Below are 15,045 nucleotides of genomic sequence, written 5' to 3'. Positions count from 1 at the left end.
TTATATTACATCCATGTTTAATTAAAATATGTGTGCCATAGAGATACTGTGGTGTATTGAGTATAGTATAGAGTTCAAAATGAACTACATATTTCAATAGTATAGTCCACCCTTAAGTATATAGAGATCATGTGGAGTTATGAATATAATCTAGAGTTCAATAGATATAAAAGATCATTGAACTGCATATTATTCTTAACTTCTTCCACCCCTATCAGATCAAAAGATCTTTTTATTAACAAATTCTTAATAATTGTTTTAGAATTAACAATAATTCATAAACATAGAATTGAAATTCTAAGTGTTTATGTGGCATTCATCTTTGTAGAGTTTAAAATACCATAAAATGTGTATCAATAATAAAACACAAACACATAAAAAATATTATAAACATATAAATATAATTGGTATAGGCATACACAAGATAAAGTAAATGAAGCTCAATTCATAAATGTAATTCATTTCCAAAAGAGAAAACTTTATTATAATATTCTCCAAAATAAAATGAATTGTCTGCAATAATATGAAAATTAGGGAATAAAAATCCCAAACCAATAATTGAAATCCAAATTGTTCAAGAATTGAAACAATTAATTCAAAAATATATATAATAAAGAAGATTCTGAGCTTCATCTTCAATCTTGGACTATCTCCACCCATTTGTCCAATCGTCTGACTCAACTCGCTAGGATAGCAATCCAAGTTCAAGCAGCTGGAGCTGAAATAAGAAGAAAAATAAACATGGTAAGTAGGTCCAGAATTAATAACCCAAGGGGATAATAATTCTCTAAAATACATGAGTTTATATCATATAAAGAAATACATTGTTTCTTTGCTAGAAACTTAGGGCATTGGGGTTTCCAGTGGCCCTTTTCATTGCAATAGAAGCATTTTCCTTTTGACTTATCACCGGGAGTAGCAGCCTTTTTCTTTTTAACTGTTTTCACAGCTTGAACATGCTTCTTGCTATTCTTCCACTTCTTCTTGTTGTTGGGTTTGGAAGTAAAGGCAATGTTTGCCTCAGCCTTAGCCGCCCCATTAGCATTCCCAGAATTAGGAGCTTTAGATCCTCCTTTCTGTGGTCCTCCAATCAAATTTTCAAATGTCTGAAGGTTGTTGACCAACTCGTGAAAGTCAAGTTCCAACTTGTTCATGACATAATTTGAAGTAAAAGGTAGAAAGGCTGGAGTCAAACTGTTCAAGATCAGACTCACTTGAGTTGTCTGATCCATAACAGCTCCATGATTCTCAGCTTCTTGGAAGTAACTTATCATCTGGAGAAGGTGATCACGCACGTTCTGATGAGACTCACTTCGTGCATTGATGAAATACTTTGTCGCCTCAAAGCGAGCTTGAATTGATGCCATCCCGAATAGCTCAGTTAACTGGTTCATGATTTCTGCAGCCGTGAGAGTGATAGCAAACCTTGTTTTTAAGGTGTCAACCATGCTAGACAGCATGAAGTATCGAGCTTTGTTGTTGGCATTCTGCCAACGCTCGAACTTCTCCTTTATTGCTTTGGTTGCATTCTCACCCGGCTGCTTAGGAGTCGCTTCAGTTAACACAAACAGGGCATTTTCACCAATGAGAGCCATTTAATGTTCTCTCTCCATTTGGTAAAGTTAAATCCATTCAACTTATTATCAGTCAACAGTGACACCATAGGGTTGGTCATTGTCATGTTGGATACTACAAATAACAATAAACAGAAATCAAGTAAGGTTCAACACAAAATCTCATTCAAAAATTATTAGCACATAGCAAGTAGGAATGACAAGCGAAAATACTAAAACCTACAATCCTAAATAATTTCCAAGGTCTTCAACAAACTGATATCAGTGTCCCGTTTAGGTGAGAGTCAAAGATATCATCCATTGAATAGAGTTGTCAGCTCATCTAAAATGATAAACATTCTAGCAACCTTTTATTCGATCAAGATCAGAATCCAGCGTTGTCCCGTTTAGGCGAGAGTCAAGGCTATTCTATCTTATGAGCTTCTACCGTTGTTTCATACTTTTGTAAGTCTTACTAATAGTCGCCAGCATTAGGGTGATCCATACTAAAAATAAAATACTTACAAATAATGCTTATCTTTCGAGATTCTACGGCGTTAAATTGTTAATGAACGTTCCTCCATTAGGGAGGATTACTCACTAAAACAAGAACTATGTAGAACCAACAATGGAAATCGAATATTCTAATAATATAACTCATTATTTAAAATGTATTTTCTTCTAATATTTATTTTAATCTATCTATCTTAAATATATATTTATTTAATTAAAATTTCCAATTTAGAATAAAATTCTAAATATAAATTTTAATTTAATATTTATAAAATTATACTTAGATGGATTGAAAATAAATTAAATTATTTTCCACCTTAGTAATAATTTTCAATAAATATTTCGAAAATTATTCAATTTAAGTTGTATCAAAATTAATTAATAATTAATTTACAACTCAAATTTAATTTTCTATAAATATATATTGCATTTCAAAAATTAATGTATTTAAAATAAATATAATTTTCGAAAATTCTATAAAATAAAATAAAATAAATCTTGAAAAATTATTCTAATTTTATGTTGGTCCAAAATTAATTTTAAAAAATTAATTTTCAACACAAATATAATTTTCCTATTTAATTAAATATTAAGAAATTTTTCAAATATTTAGGTATCATGATTAAAATCAAATTAAATATTAATTTTCTATTTAATTAAATATCACTAGAAAAATACTTAAAGCAAACAACAATAACTATCTAGACTTTCGTTGACTAATTAATTTATTTTCTAATTATTATGTATTTTAGTTCATTTATTTTAATTAATTATTTAAATGAAAAATTTATTGATTTAAGTTGGTTGAAAATTAATTAAAAAATAATTAATTTTCAACTTTAATCTATTTTTCAAAAATTCAAAATTTTCTGCCTTTAAATAAAAATACACTTTCGAATTCTATATAAAAAATTTAAATTAAAATATATTTTGAAAAATTATTCAAATTTAAATTGTTCTGAAATTAAAAATTTCCAACTTAAAATAATTTTCTATTTAATTAAATATTCCGAAAAATAATAATATTTAAGTATCAAGAATGAAATCAACTTAAATATTTAATTTTCAGTTTAATTAAATGTATTAAATATAAGAATTAAATAATCAAGTATAAAATAAACTTAATTATTAAATCTAATTTAATACTAGGAAAAATATTCTTAATTAAGTTGATTCAAAATTAATTAATAAATAATTGATTTTCAACTTAAAATATTTTCCTAATTAAATATTAGAAAATATAACTAATCACTAGAAATTACTATCTAGAATATATTTCAATTAACTAAGTGTTTTTCTAAAATTAACTTTAAAATATTCAATGAAAAATAAATTTCATATATTTTAAAGTTAATTATGTTGCTAATTCAATTTTAATTAAGTTAGACTAATATAATTAACCTAATACAATTATTTAAATAAGGTAAATGAGCCTTCACAATTGGGGTGGTTCATGTGAGGGAGGGTTGGGTTTAGTATGTCGTACCCACTACAAAGGCCCCCTAACTCTCACACAAGGCCCAAAGGAGAAGAACTTAACCATTAAATAAATAATTTTTATTAATTGAATAAGCCCAATTCTAATTGGGCCTAAATAAAATTACCTAAGTGAAATTTTATTTTAACAACCTAGTCCATTTAATTAATAAATTTAAACGACATAAAAGCAAACATATAGGCTCAGAAAGCTCAAATGATTTAGATGGACCCTATCATGTTACTAGGTTTACACAGATGAAAGAAATTGCAAAATTTACTTGTTTCAAATTATTTATAAGATCTATTGATAATTGAACTATGATTAAAATAAGATCATTGGATCTGTCAACAAGTTAATCATAGCAATTTAGATCAAATAAATAATAGGTTCGTAAATTTTTTTTTTTGAATATATAATTAAATAATCAAACAATACAAACCAAAAACAAGTAACAAATAATCTAGAAGTAGGCTAAGATTTCTCTATTTTAAAATTTAAAAAAATAATTAAATTTTTTTTTAAAAAAAAAACTTAACTAGAATTTAAATTTAGGTTGTTAGAGAATATTTAAAAAATTCAAAAACTAACAAACTCCTAAATTTCCTAAATTCTAACTTAAATTCAAAAATCTAACCAATGTTTTAAATTTTAAGTTTATTCAAAATTTAAATTATTTAAATTTCTAATAAGATAATATAATATAATATCTTGAATTTTTTTTAAAAAAATAGATATTCCTAGTATTATATTCTTAGTTTTATAATTTAATAAATTTAAATATTACAAAATAAACTATTTGAAAAATAAAACTCATTTCAATATAATCAAATTTACTAATTAATAAAGATCAGAAATCACATTTTATGTTGCATGGTTCACATGATTTATTTCATGATTTTATGTATAAATTCTAAGTCCAGAACATATGTATTTATTTTTGATTATAGTGTTGTCAGCACATTTGAATATAATCATGTTTATATGTTCAAAAGTTTAATTCCCTAATTTGTCAGTTCACTGGATTTAGACTGGCATGATAATCAGCGATAGGTATACTTACACCTTGGATAAGTGTTATGTCCTTTCCAGGGTATTGGCAAAGTTTACAAGTATCGGATGTATGGAGTATACATTGGAAGGGACCGATATTGAACTTGTATTAGAGATGATAAATTTACCGTAATATCTATTCAATTCAATATCACCTAGTTGATCTTAGATCAAATGATCTTAATCCTGACATGATTAGATTCGATCTCAAGAGTGTTATTCGTGTTCTTTGATTTGTTAGTTAAGCCTACTTTTTGGTCAGGGTGATACGTACATTTTGGGAACATGATAGTACAATTGAGTGGGAGCGCTAAACATAGATATGGAATCTATAGCTTCTATAGGTATTTAGAAGTGAAACGATGATTTCCTTCGAGCTTTGCTAAATAGAGATAAATGGTTGAGATCTCATTTTAGTGTTTATATTATTTCACTAAAATATCATTTATAGGTGGCAAGTGTTTTAAGGATAAAATACATTGAAACGGTGTAACGGTAATTTTATCCCTATGCAATGTAGATCATCTATAGAGGATCATTGATTATTGGGATTATAACAATGGATAATTAATAGCGTATCTATATCGTGGAACCTATAGAGCGTTCAATGTAACTGAGAGTGCAATTCTGAGTTCTATGAGTGGATGCAATGAGGATTTAATAAGTTAGTGAATTTACTTGGTAAATTCTAGATCAGCTTATTGGAAGCTCGGTTATATAGGCCCATGGTCCCCATACTAGTTGAGACCATAATGCTTGTAAGACTTAGTTAATTAATTTTACTTAATCAATTATAATTCTAAAATTAGACTATGTCTAGTTTATGAATTTTTACTCTGCAAGGGCTGAAATGTGAAGAAAAGAGATCGTAGGTCTTATATATTAATTAAGAGACTTTGATAATTCTAATTAATAAATATATTAAATGACAATATTATTTAATAATTAATTTTTAATTAGTAAATAATTGGAATTGGCATTTAAGTGGTTAAATTAGAAAATTGGCGTTTTTAAGAAAATAAGATGGGAAAATGACAAAATGGCAAAATTGTAAAGTGGGGCCCATTATCCAACCCATGGCCGGCCACTATGCATGGATTTTACCATTTATTTTTCTATTATATTAATGCTAATTAAATCTAACATAAACCTAGGTGGTTACCTATAAATAGATAGTGATGGCTCACACTTAATGATAGATGAAATTGCACTTTCAGAAATTTCTCTTGAGCCTTCTTTCTATTAAGCCGAAACCACATTCTCTTCTTTCTTCTCTTCATATTTTTCAAACCTTGAGTGATAGAGTGAGTGCCCACACACATCAAGTGGTATCTCAATCATAGTGTGGAAGACTGTGAAGAATCCAATCAACAAGAACGAGAATCGGGATCAAGAAGGAGAGAAAGAGATCCTGGTTCAGATCTTAATAATGCTCTGCTACAGAAAGGAATCAAGGGCTAGAGATCTGAATGGAAGGAGTCACTATATTCCGCTGCACCCAATGTAAGGTTTCCTAAACTTTACATGTGTTTATTTCATTGTTTTAGAAATTCATATTAGGATGTTAATGAAACATACTTGTTAGTAAATCTAGATCCTGGTAAAATAATTTCCAACATTCACTAGATGCAAAACCTATTTAATAGAGTACCAAGAATATGCTACCTCTACCAGAACCTAGTCACAAACCTAATTACTACTCATAAAATGACAAATAAAGCACATACAGATTCAAAATAAGATACTAATTTCAAATATTGATCAAAACTTAAGAAGTTAGAGAGAGAAAAATTAATTGTTGAAGAACTGGGTGAAGATTCTGGACTTGCAAAGAAGTGTGACCTCAGAGAGCAAACACTAATGCTGAATGACGATGTCAAACTAACCGACAAAGATGGACAATCAAAATGATCAAGCCTTTCTTGAATAGCATAGGCGTGGTCAATCAAAGAATTGGTTTTAGAATTTAAATCTAGTGTTAGCAGCTGCCTCAGGGATACACAAGTGATCGCAAGAGGTGGAGTGTCTTGGTATTATCTCGTTCTAATTTGAAAAATGAGTCGGATGAATTCGTCAAAGAGTTCATTCATTCACTCAAGAAATCTTCACTTGGTTTTGTTCTCTAAAACTCTGGTTTAACTTGAAAATTTTGGAAATTTAAATAGAAGTGGTAAATGGTGGTCTTTTGAGATATTTATACGTTAAAGAAGCAATCCACGTGATATCCAGATCAAGGCTTTAGATCTTTATCCAAGGAAAAACAATACATATCCAATGATCTAGAATGCCACACCAGTCAAGCATTAAATGCCATATTTGGAATTGAGGAAATCAGCATGATTATATTCCCCTAGAGATTCACACCTAAGTAAATAGCTGCCAGATTAATGATTTTGCTCCAAGTACCTCCTTGGAAAACATTTGCTCCACAAACCAATGAAGTGATGCCACGTATCGCTTTAACTCAAAAAATGGAAAGTTGTATTCCATACACAAAAATTATTTAAAAATTGTAAAGATTTCACCTTTAGCCTCCACATGTCCATCCATGCAGATTGAAGTAAGCCTTCGCAACTCACAACGTTTTAGAGGCTTGAGGAAAAATGTTATCTGTGTTTCTAGCAAGGGACTCGTGGAGTCAAAGTAATAAATACAATTCAAATACTTTAGGACCAATTGACATCATTTGGCCAAACCCATAAACCAAACGTCCTTCTAGGTAAATAGCAAATAACTCGTCCAAGCGTGGTTCCATCCAGCATGGTTAATATCTGGAAGGCATACAACCACATAACCGGAAGAAGCTCTCAGTGTGTACACGAAAGTCCAGTATAGTTTCCTATTTTCTACTAAATCACATAAGATCAGGGATTGTCTCCCCAAAATCTCGAACAAAGGATAATATCTTACTAAATAAGGAAATAGAGTAATTAGAAATCAAGTAATTATTATGTCATTAATTACCCACGAAGATAGGACACTGTTTTGACATCTAGCATTGTGATGTGGTCTCCACGCCAGTGCCTCATGAGTCAGGCTTCACCAAATAAGCCCAAAATCAATGTATTATTTGTAAACTCCCCATTAGAGAGAAAATGGTAACTAATATGACCTCTAAACACTATAAATATTCAACAAACCCTATATGCAAAGGGTTGAAAATTGGTGGCCCATTTTCTCATGCAAAGATAGAGTGCTCATACTTTATTGTAGTCCCTTAGGCTTTCCTATAATATGATAATAATATTGATTTGTGGACTAAGACTTGTTAATGCCCCAACCACGTAAAATCCTTGAGTGTTCTTATTTTATTTTCCTTTTAATTATATTTCTTTGGCTCATATATTTAAATTATTGGTTTCCAAAAAATATCAGTAACCAATAGGGATGAACCGAGTATGGCCATACCCGGACTCGGTAGGATTTAAGGGTATCAACTAGACCCTCTGATAGGGTAAAATCCATTATTTATTGACTTTTGGGCCAATTGAGTGAGGCCCAATTCAAAAGGTGAAGATTGTCAGTACAAGCAAGGACCATTTGAAGGTTCCAGGTGTCATGTGATGTTGTGTCTATACCGAGAATGTCAGAGCATACGGTGTTGGACAAAAATGTGACCTTCTTTTAGTAGAGCACGCAGTCCACTGGGCTAAAACAGGGGACAAACTCCAACATAGTGGGGCCCGTGTCTCCTGGGTTCCGAGTTGGTAAGGTTCGGAATCCATTAGTGTGACTCTTCGGTTACTCGCTTGCGGATTACTTCCTCGAAGGCTCTAGATGCGTCTTGAGAGACTCTTTGTTTTTGACCCAAACATCTCCTTGTGAATCATGACAATCTGACATTGACGGTCTTAGCAGATTGTAGCTCATTTTTGGACTGGAGCTTTGATTCAACTTAATTATTGTGTGGAGGTTTTGGCCTCTCTCAGCTGATACTGGGCTTTAAAATTGTACATGTCACCCATCTAAAAATCATAACAATAATTAATACAAATTCATACCACATTAGTTACTCACTTTTGTTTTGTGAGTTGTGTGTGATATTTTATATATAAAAAAAGTTTTGAAAGGTGCTCAACTCATATGCTCATATGTATAGAAACGTTTAATGTGATGTAATGAGATTAGAATATTACTTAATAAATACTCATATTTTGGCCAGGAGCGTGATGAAATACGTATCAATGCATTCGGTACTATAAATGCAATAAATGACTTCATCGACACCAAAAATATAATAAGCATGGGATTTGGAGGAATGATGTAGTCGGATAGTGGCATGGAACTTATTCCATCGAATTAGACTACCCTCTACCGTAGAAGTTGACCACTTCAATACCACAAAGTAGGATTAATATATAGTAAGGGTTTTAATTTGATACATTTTACTATTTAAAGGTGTCGTTCATTACAATGAAGCCACCATTTTTCTCTCATCATTATTTTAATTAATAATATAGTTTTGTGTTAGTTGTAACGATGATAGCATGACCATGTAACCAACGAGCTCGTTCAACCTTTTTTTTTTTTTTCTTTATTTTCTATTTTCTCAAAGAGATCTCCCTTGATTTTTTTTTTCTTTTTTTATAGTTTTTATTGTTGTTATGAAAAATACAAGCTAACAACCTCTAATTAATAATAGAAGCTTCTACCTAATAACAGCAACTGTTTGAGTTAATACTATCTCAATAGAATTCTGCTCGTTTTGGTAGTTTCCTTGAAGGATTCCAACTTCTAAGTTTTTTTTTTTTTATACCAAATTCATGAAACAATTGACTAACAATCAATATTATGCCCACTAAAAAACCCTTCAAAATATACTCAGTGGTTCCAAATGTAGTTTTTAAACCAAATAAGTGAACCACTAATCATTAATATTTGACAACAGCAATTTTCCACTCTAAATTTTGAAAGGTTCAAAGTCATCATTTTAACAAAGTAAATAAATTATAAATCATTGCCATTACAATTTACAAACATAAGAATAAAGCTAAAAAATTATTCTAGTTCGGTGAGTTAGTGTACACTAGCGGTTTCTACTACATTATTTAAAGAATATTAATTTAAAGAACATTGTAAAAGAGAGAAATAGAGAACTTTCATGTCCTTCATTATATTTTTTATGATGTGAAACTATTGTTAATCTGACATAATTGGCATCAATGGTCATAAAAGTGATGTTCTGAGCAACGTCCGACAATTAAAGGATTCTTTGTGCCCTTTCCCTGAGCCCCAATGTGAAGGGAGGGCGACAATATGAGGGAATCTGCTGGAACCGAGTGTGGACGGTGTCCATTCCCTGGACGAAGTAGTACTGGTCCACAAAATTGCCTATCTTGCTCACATCGGAGTCCACGGTGCCCGTCAGCCACTTCTTCTAGATCTGAGAAAAGTAGAAATACCCCAACCTGTTCTGCTTGGGGATTGATTTCAGATGAAAGAGCCAGTTGGTGTTGTGCAGGGGGTTGCTCACCCCATCCCTGTGAGGCATAGACAATGAGCAGGACAGATAAATACTTGATGCCCTTCGGAGTGAACTGGGTCGGACAGAGATTGTAGTGATCCGCAATTCTCCTGAAGTACGGAAGCAAGGGCAATATAGCACCCTCCTTAGTGTGAGCGCCCGACCAATCGCAATACCTCTCCCTTAGACTGGTCGCCAGCTAGTTTGGAGGGGGAAGGAAGCATTCGACATCCCCTAAGTAACCGTGCTTCTTTAGATTCTTCATCTTTGCCCTAGTTACTATGGATGGAGGAGAAACTCCCCGAGCTCCTAGTGCCCCTTGTCTTCTCTGAGGAACACCCTCGGTGTATTCCTCAGTGACATAGTCTTCACCGACCTCCAGGATTTCACTGGCCTCAGACACAGGTTGTCCATCTTCATTGAAGCCCCCGAAGGGCAACCTCCGAGTTGCACCTTCCTCCTCAGCTTCAGATGGAGTATCAAGACGGACCTCGCCCTGATCTTCCACCTCTTAGACTTCAGCGTCCCCAATAATGTCTTCCTCCTCAACAGCAGGCCGGGCTTGTTCTACGTTAGGCATTGTGGCGAGCTGAGCTACGTGTGGGTCAGATAAAGAAGTCTTCCGCATAGTCTGTTTGGTTCGTCCCATTATCCTATTCCTGGACAGAGTCTGGTTGGTATGTTTGGTGATGGTGACAGTAAAAGTAGCAATGGGTGTACCTGCAGCTGCAGGATTTGGACGGCCTACATGCAAAGTATCAACTATATATGGTCAAACAATATATGTCCATTTGAAGGGAAGATAGCACCTCCACCTTTTCCTAAGCTCCCAGATGAAACGCCAGTAGCCTTGACCTTCGATCTGGCCGGGGTAAAAATGGTGCTGCACTTCGGGTTCTGGGGAAGGTGTATGTTCGCTACTTATCTCCCAATCTTCGAAGCTTGAATTGGAGAGACCGTGACTAGATGAGGACAGACTAACACGGAGACGAGGATGATCCTCGTACAAATGTTGAAGCAGATCCTGGTCGATATGATGTTCGCTTTCCCAAAACTCACCAGGGTTCATCTACAAAAGGTAGGACACAAGATGAGCATTTGGTCGGCATAACAAATGGAAACATGTTGGTTATACCGACTAGGTCTGATTAAAGGATCAAAAAATAGAATTTTCACATGATATTGAGGTTTGCAATCCAGAATTTCATAATTACGAATTAAGGTTTAATTTTCACTAAGCCCCGAATGGGTAAGCGAAATTGAATATCGTGGAATTGAAAGTAAGACGTGATTATAATCAAGGAACGTAAAGATTTTACAGTCCTAAAGCTAAGTTTTCTATGGTTTTCCTAGAACAAGTTCAAGAACAAAAATAAAATATTCGAACAAATAAGAGGAAAGAAACAAAGAACTTACACACTGTTCGAAGCTTGAGATTTGCTTGTATGACGCTGTTCGGTGTTTCCTGGGGATTCTTCAAAGGATTGAGAGAAAAAGATTTCTTGCTCTTATTCTTCAAGAACAAAAATGGCTAAAAGTGGTTGATTAAGGTCTTCAACCCTATTTTTAAGCTAATTAGTGAGGCAAAGTAATCATTTCAAAATTTAAATACCTTGATTTCCCCTCAAAAGTGGACGTTGTGCACTCAATTACCTGAAGAATAACCATCAAAATGTGCTAATTTTAAGGTGTGGCTCGAGGTACATGTCAATCAGCATTAATGGGCTAAAAACTGAAAAGACTCTTGGTCAGAGTCACATTGGATAATCAACCGACACTACAAACATGTGTCACCCGTTCAGATAAGGATCCAGACAGAGTGAAGTCCACGTGCGACCACAAGGGTCCCGCGCATACTTGGGGGCCAAATGTTATCCTATTTTTTTACACTATGACGTAGCAGAATACACGAGTGACACGTTTTCTGCATTTCTTACATCTAGGAAGAGATGAATATCTCGAACAGACTTCAAGTAACACATCTGCACGTATAACCTCTAATTACTCGAGCAGGGTAAAAGGAAGATTATTAGAGTAGGAATGGGTTTGGCTTTCCGAGCAACTCATTAAGACTTGGCTACTTCAGAATGATATCGTGAAGTGCAAGCACGAAGACAATGCCTACAATTGTGGGATTGAGTCATGGGAATACAACAACTTCTTCCAATTTCCTATTTAGTGTAGCATAATTATCTAACAAAAATTCTTTCCTAGTTTATACATTGTAAGCAAAAGGGAAACTTTCCCTCATGCATTAAGGCCCTATAAATAGTGATCTAGTCTCACTATGAAAGGGATCGAAGGAATTACTTCAGAGAGAGATCTAAGAGAATTACTCAGAGATTTCATTGTAAGAGCTTTGAGAGAAAACAATGTGTTCTTTGTTCTGAAGTTAATAAAATCTAAGGGGAGTAGGCTATTACCATACTAACGGTCCCGAACCTCTTCAAAATTTGGTGTTCTTTATTACTTATTGGTTTTTACCCTATTTTTATTATTTTTCAAATCGCTTAATAAATGACTCACTGTCAATGACAAAAAGCGAGGTCAACAGATGGGAAGCTATATTACAGGGGGTTTTCAATGCCATATTTGAGGTGTATCACTGGGACAGAGATTAGCGTAGTGATCCATAAGCTCCATGAAGGTTTTTGTTGTGATCACACTTCTGGGCCTAGCCTTTCCAAGAAAATCCTTCGGAAAGGGTATTTTTGGGCCACCATGAAGAAAGATTGTACGAAATATGTGAGGAAGTGCAAATAGTGTCAGAGATATGCTAAAGTCCCGCGTGCACCACCCACCAAAATTGCATTGATGAGCAGCCCATGGCCTTTTGCAGTCTGGGGAATTGATTTGGTAGGATCCCTCCCCACGGGTAAAGGCGGAGTCCAGTATGCAATTGTCTCAGTTGACTACTTAACCAAGCAGGTCAAAGCTGAACCTACGAATATTATTACTTCTAAGAAGGCGTTGGATTTTGTTGTCAAAAAAATTGTGTGTAGGTACGTACTCCCCTATAAGATTGTGTCGGACAACAGGAAGCAGTTCGATAGTGAGCGCTTCACTAACTTCTATAATTAGCACAGAATCGTGAAAAGCTTCTCAGCTGTAGCCTGGCCACAAGCCAAGTGGAGGTCGTCAACAAAATCCTCAAGACCACGTTGAATAAGAAGCTTCAGGCTTGCAAGGCCCATTGGCTAGAGGAACTCCCTCAAGTTCTCTAAGCCTATAGAATAATAGAAAGAACTTCAACGGGGCACATGCCATATGTAATGGCCTATGGGTGCGAAGCAGTGATCCCGGTAGAGACCACAGTCCCATTCCATCGACGAGATACTTACGACCCTCCCACAACCACTCCCTGCTATAAGAGTTTCTAGACTTAATTGAAGAGCTCCAGGAACAGTCGCAAGTCCAGCTCAAAATGTACCAAGGAAAGATCGCCCGATACTTTAACGCAAAGGTGAAAAGTCGTACATTCGATGTTGGTGATCTTGTTCTAAGAAGAGTAGTCCCATCTTCACAAGAATTGGGAGTGGGGGTACTTGGCCCAAACTAGGAAGGCCCCTATGAGATACTCGAGAAAATGGGACAAGGTACTTTTCAGTTGAAAAGGATGGATGGATCGAGGGTCCCTCACGCCTGGAATGCAGATCATTTATGCCGATACTACCAACAGGCAGAGGAAACCAAGCTTTGACAATATCTAGAATGTTTTGTGTAAAAATCTATGTAATTAACTTTTGTACGAATGGCCCTCAGGCATCATGCAATGAGAACAAAAATAGTTTACATCTGAATTTACACTTTACATTTTTTATGAGCCCTAGAAACCTGGGGACTGCTTTGGACATTATCAAAGTAGACCCTTTGATTGTTATGTCTCTGCCTAAATTTAAGGAATATGACAACTTCAATGGTCATAGGAGCATTTTAGCTTTTGCTCGTGGACAACCCTAAGGTACTTTACTGAATGGTTGTACCCACGCACAAGTTTCTTCACTAGATTCTCCTTCTTGCTGTTGCTATTTTTTCTTATGATTGCATGACTTGCAATTGCTCCTCTTGTTTACTCGTACTGTTGTCTCTGGAATGTTGAAGTCTTAGAATAACCAAACCTCAGCTGCCATGGATGAGGCCAGGAAATCCCAGGAAAAAGGAAAGAGAAAGAATAAGACCACGGCTTCAAGGACTCGGAAACTGCATTCGCCCTCAACATCCTCGTCATCAGACGTCCGAGAGATTCCTCCTCCCATCAAGATTGGACTTACTGCGTCAGGCCATTCTGCTTCAACTAGTGGGGAAAAGGGACCTGGCACCCCTGGAAAGCCTCTAAGGTTCTTGCCGCTCCAAGAGAGCAGTCTTTTTAAATTATTCCCCCTACAGGAGAGATAATCCCAGACACCACACCAAACACGGGGGGTTCTAATGACAACCTGGATAGACTTGTCTTCCCCCAAAGGGGACTCCAGCTAAGACTAAACACAAGGGATCAAAGACTTCCCCTAGTCTCAGTGCAAAGAGCCTCAAGTCTTCGATCCCAGACCCAGGGGCATCTGATGTACCGTCCACCAACTTGCCATTGCCCCAACAACAACAACAACTACAACAACAACCACCACAGCAACAACAACAGCAACAACTACAACAACAACAATATCAACAACCATAACAATAGCAACAACTACAACAACAACATCCAATGCAATCACAATCTAGGAGAGTGCCTCTGGCGCAGCAGCAACGATCTTTATCTCCTCATCAATTACTGATTGTGGCATCTCAATCTCCTACAGTGCAACACCTTCTCGAGAACACAACTCCTAGGCCAACCTCTGCTGACTCACCCCAACCCACTATAAAGGGTAGAGCTCCTTCATTACGATTCTCCTTCCCCATGAGGCTATCTATTCTTGGCCACGAATACCTCACAAAGGCTGCCATTTTGTAGAAGCACCATGAGCGAGAACAGGTAAATCTTTAGA

The 15,045-nt window shown here is 34.8% G+C and overlaps 1 protein-coding gene across 1 annotated transcript; it reads right to left on the bottom strand.

Moving 5' to 3' along the window:
- Nucleotides 1-685: 685 nt before the first annotated feature.
- Nucleotides 686-1,394, bottom strand: LOC133036911 (uncharacterized). Its single transcript, XM_061113685.1, has 2 exons — nt 1,020-1,394; nt 686-718 (listed from the first exon to the last, which is right to left on the bottom strand). Exons 1-2 carry the CDS (start codon nt 1,392-1,394, stop codon nt 686-688), a joined length of 408 nt encoding a protein of 135 aa, XP_060969668.1.
- Nucleotides 1,395-15,045: the final 13,651 nt, after the last annotated feature.

The sequence above is a fragment of the Cannabis sativa genome, chromosome 4, assembly GCF_029168945.1.
Source record: "Cannabis sativa cultivar Pink pepper isolate KNU-18-1 chromosome 4, ASM2916894v1, whole genome shotgun sequence".
Classification (NCBI taxonomy): Eukaryota; Viridiplantae; Streptophyta; class Magnoliopsida; order Rosales; family Cannabaceae; genus Cannabis; species Cannabis sativa.
This window is presented reverse-complemented; position numbering and strand designations above follow the sequence as displayed.

Bases quoted from the DNA above. Each gene is read 5' to 3' on its own strand.
- LOC133036911 (XM_061113685.1), bottom strand. From the start codon at position 1,394: ATGAACCAGTTAACTGAGCTATTCGGGATGGCATCAATTCAAGCTCGC. The intron at 719-1,019 runs GCAAACATTGCC...TTCTTATTTCAG, and splicing joins ATGGGGCGGCTAAGGCTGAG to CTCCAGCTGCTTGAACTTGG.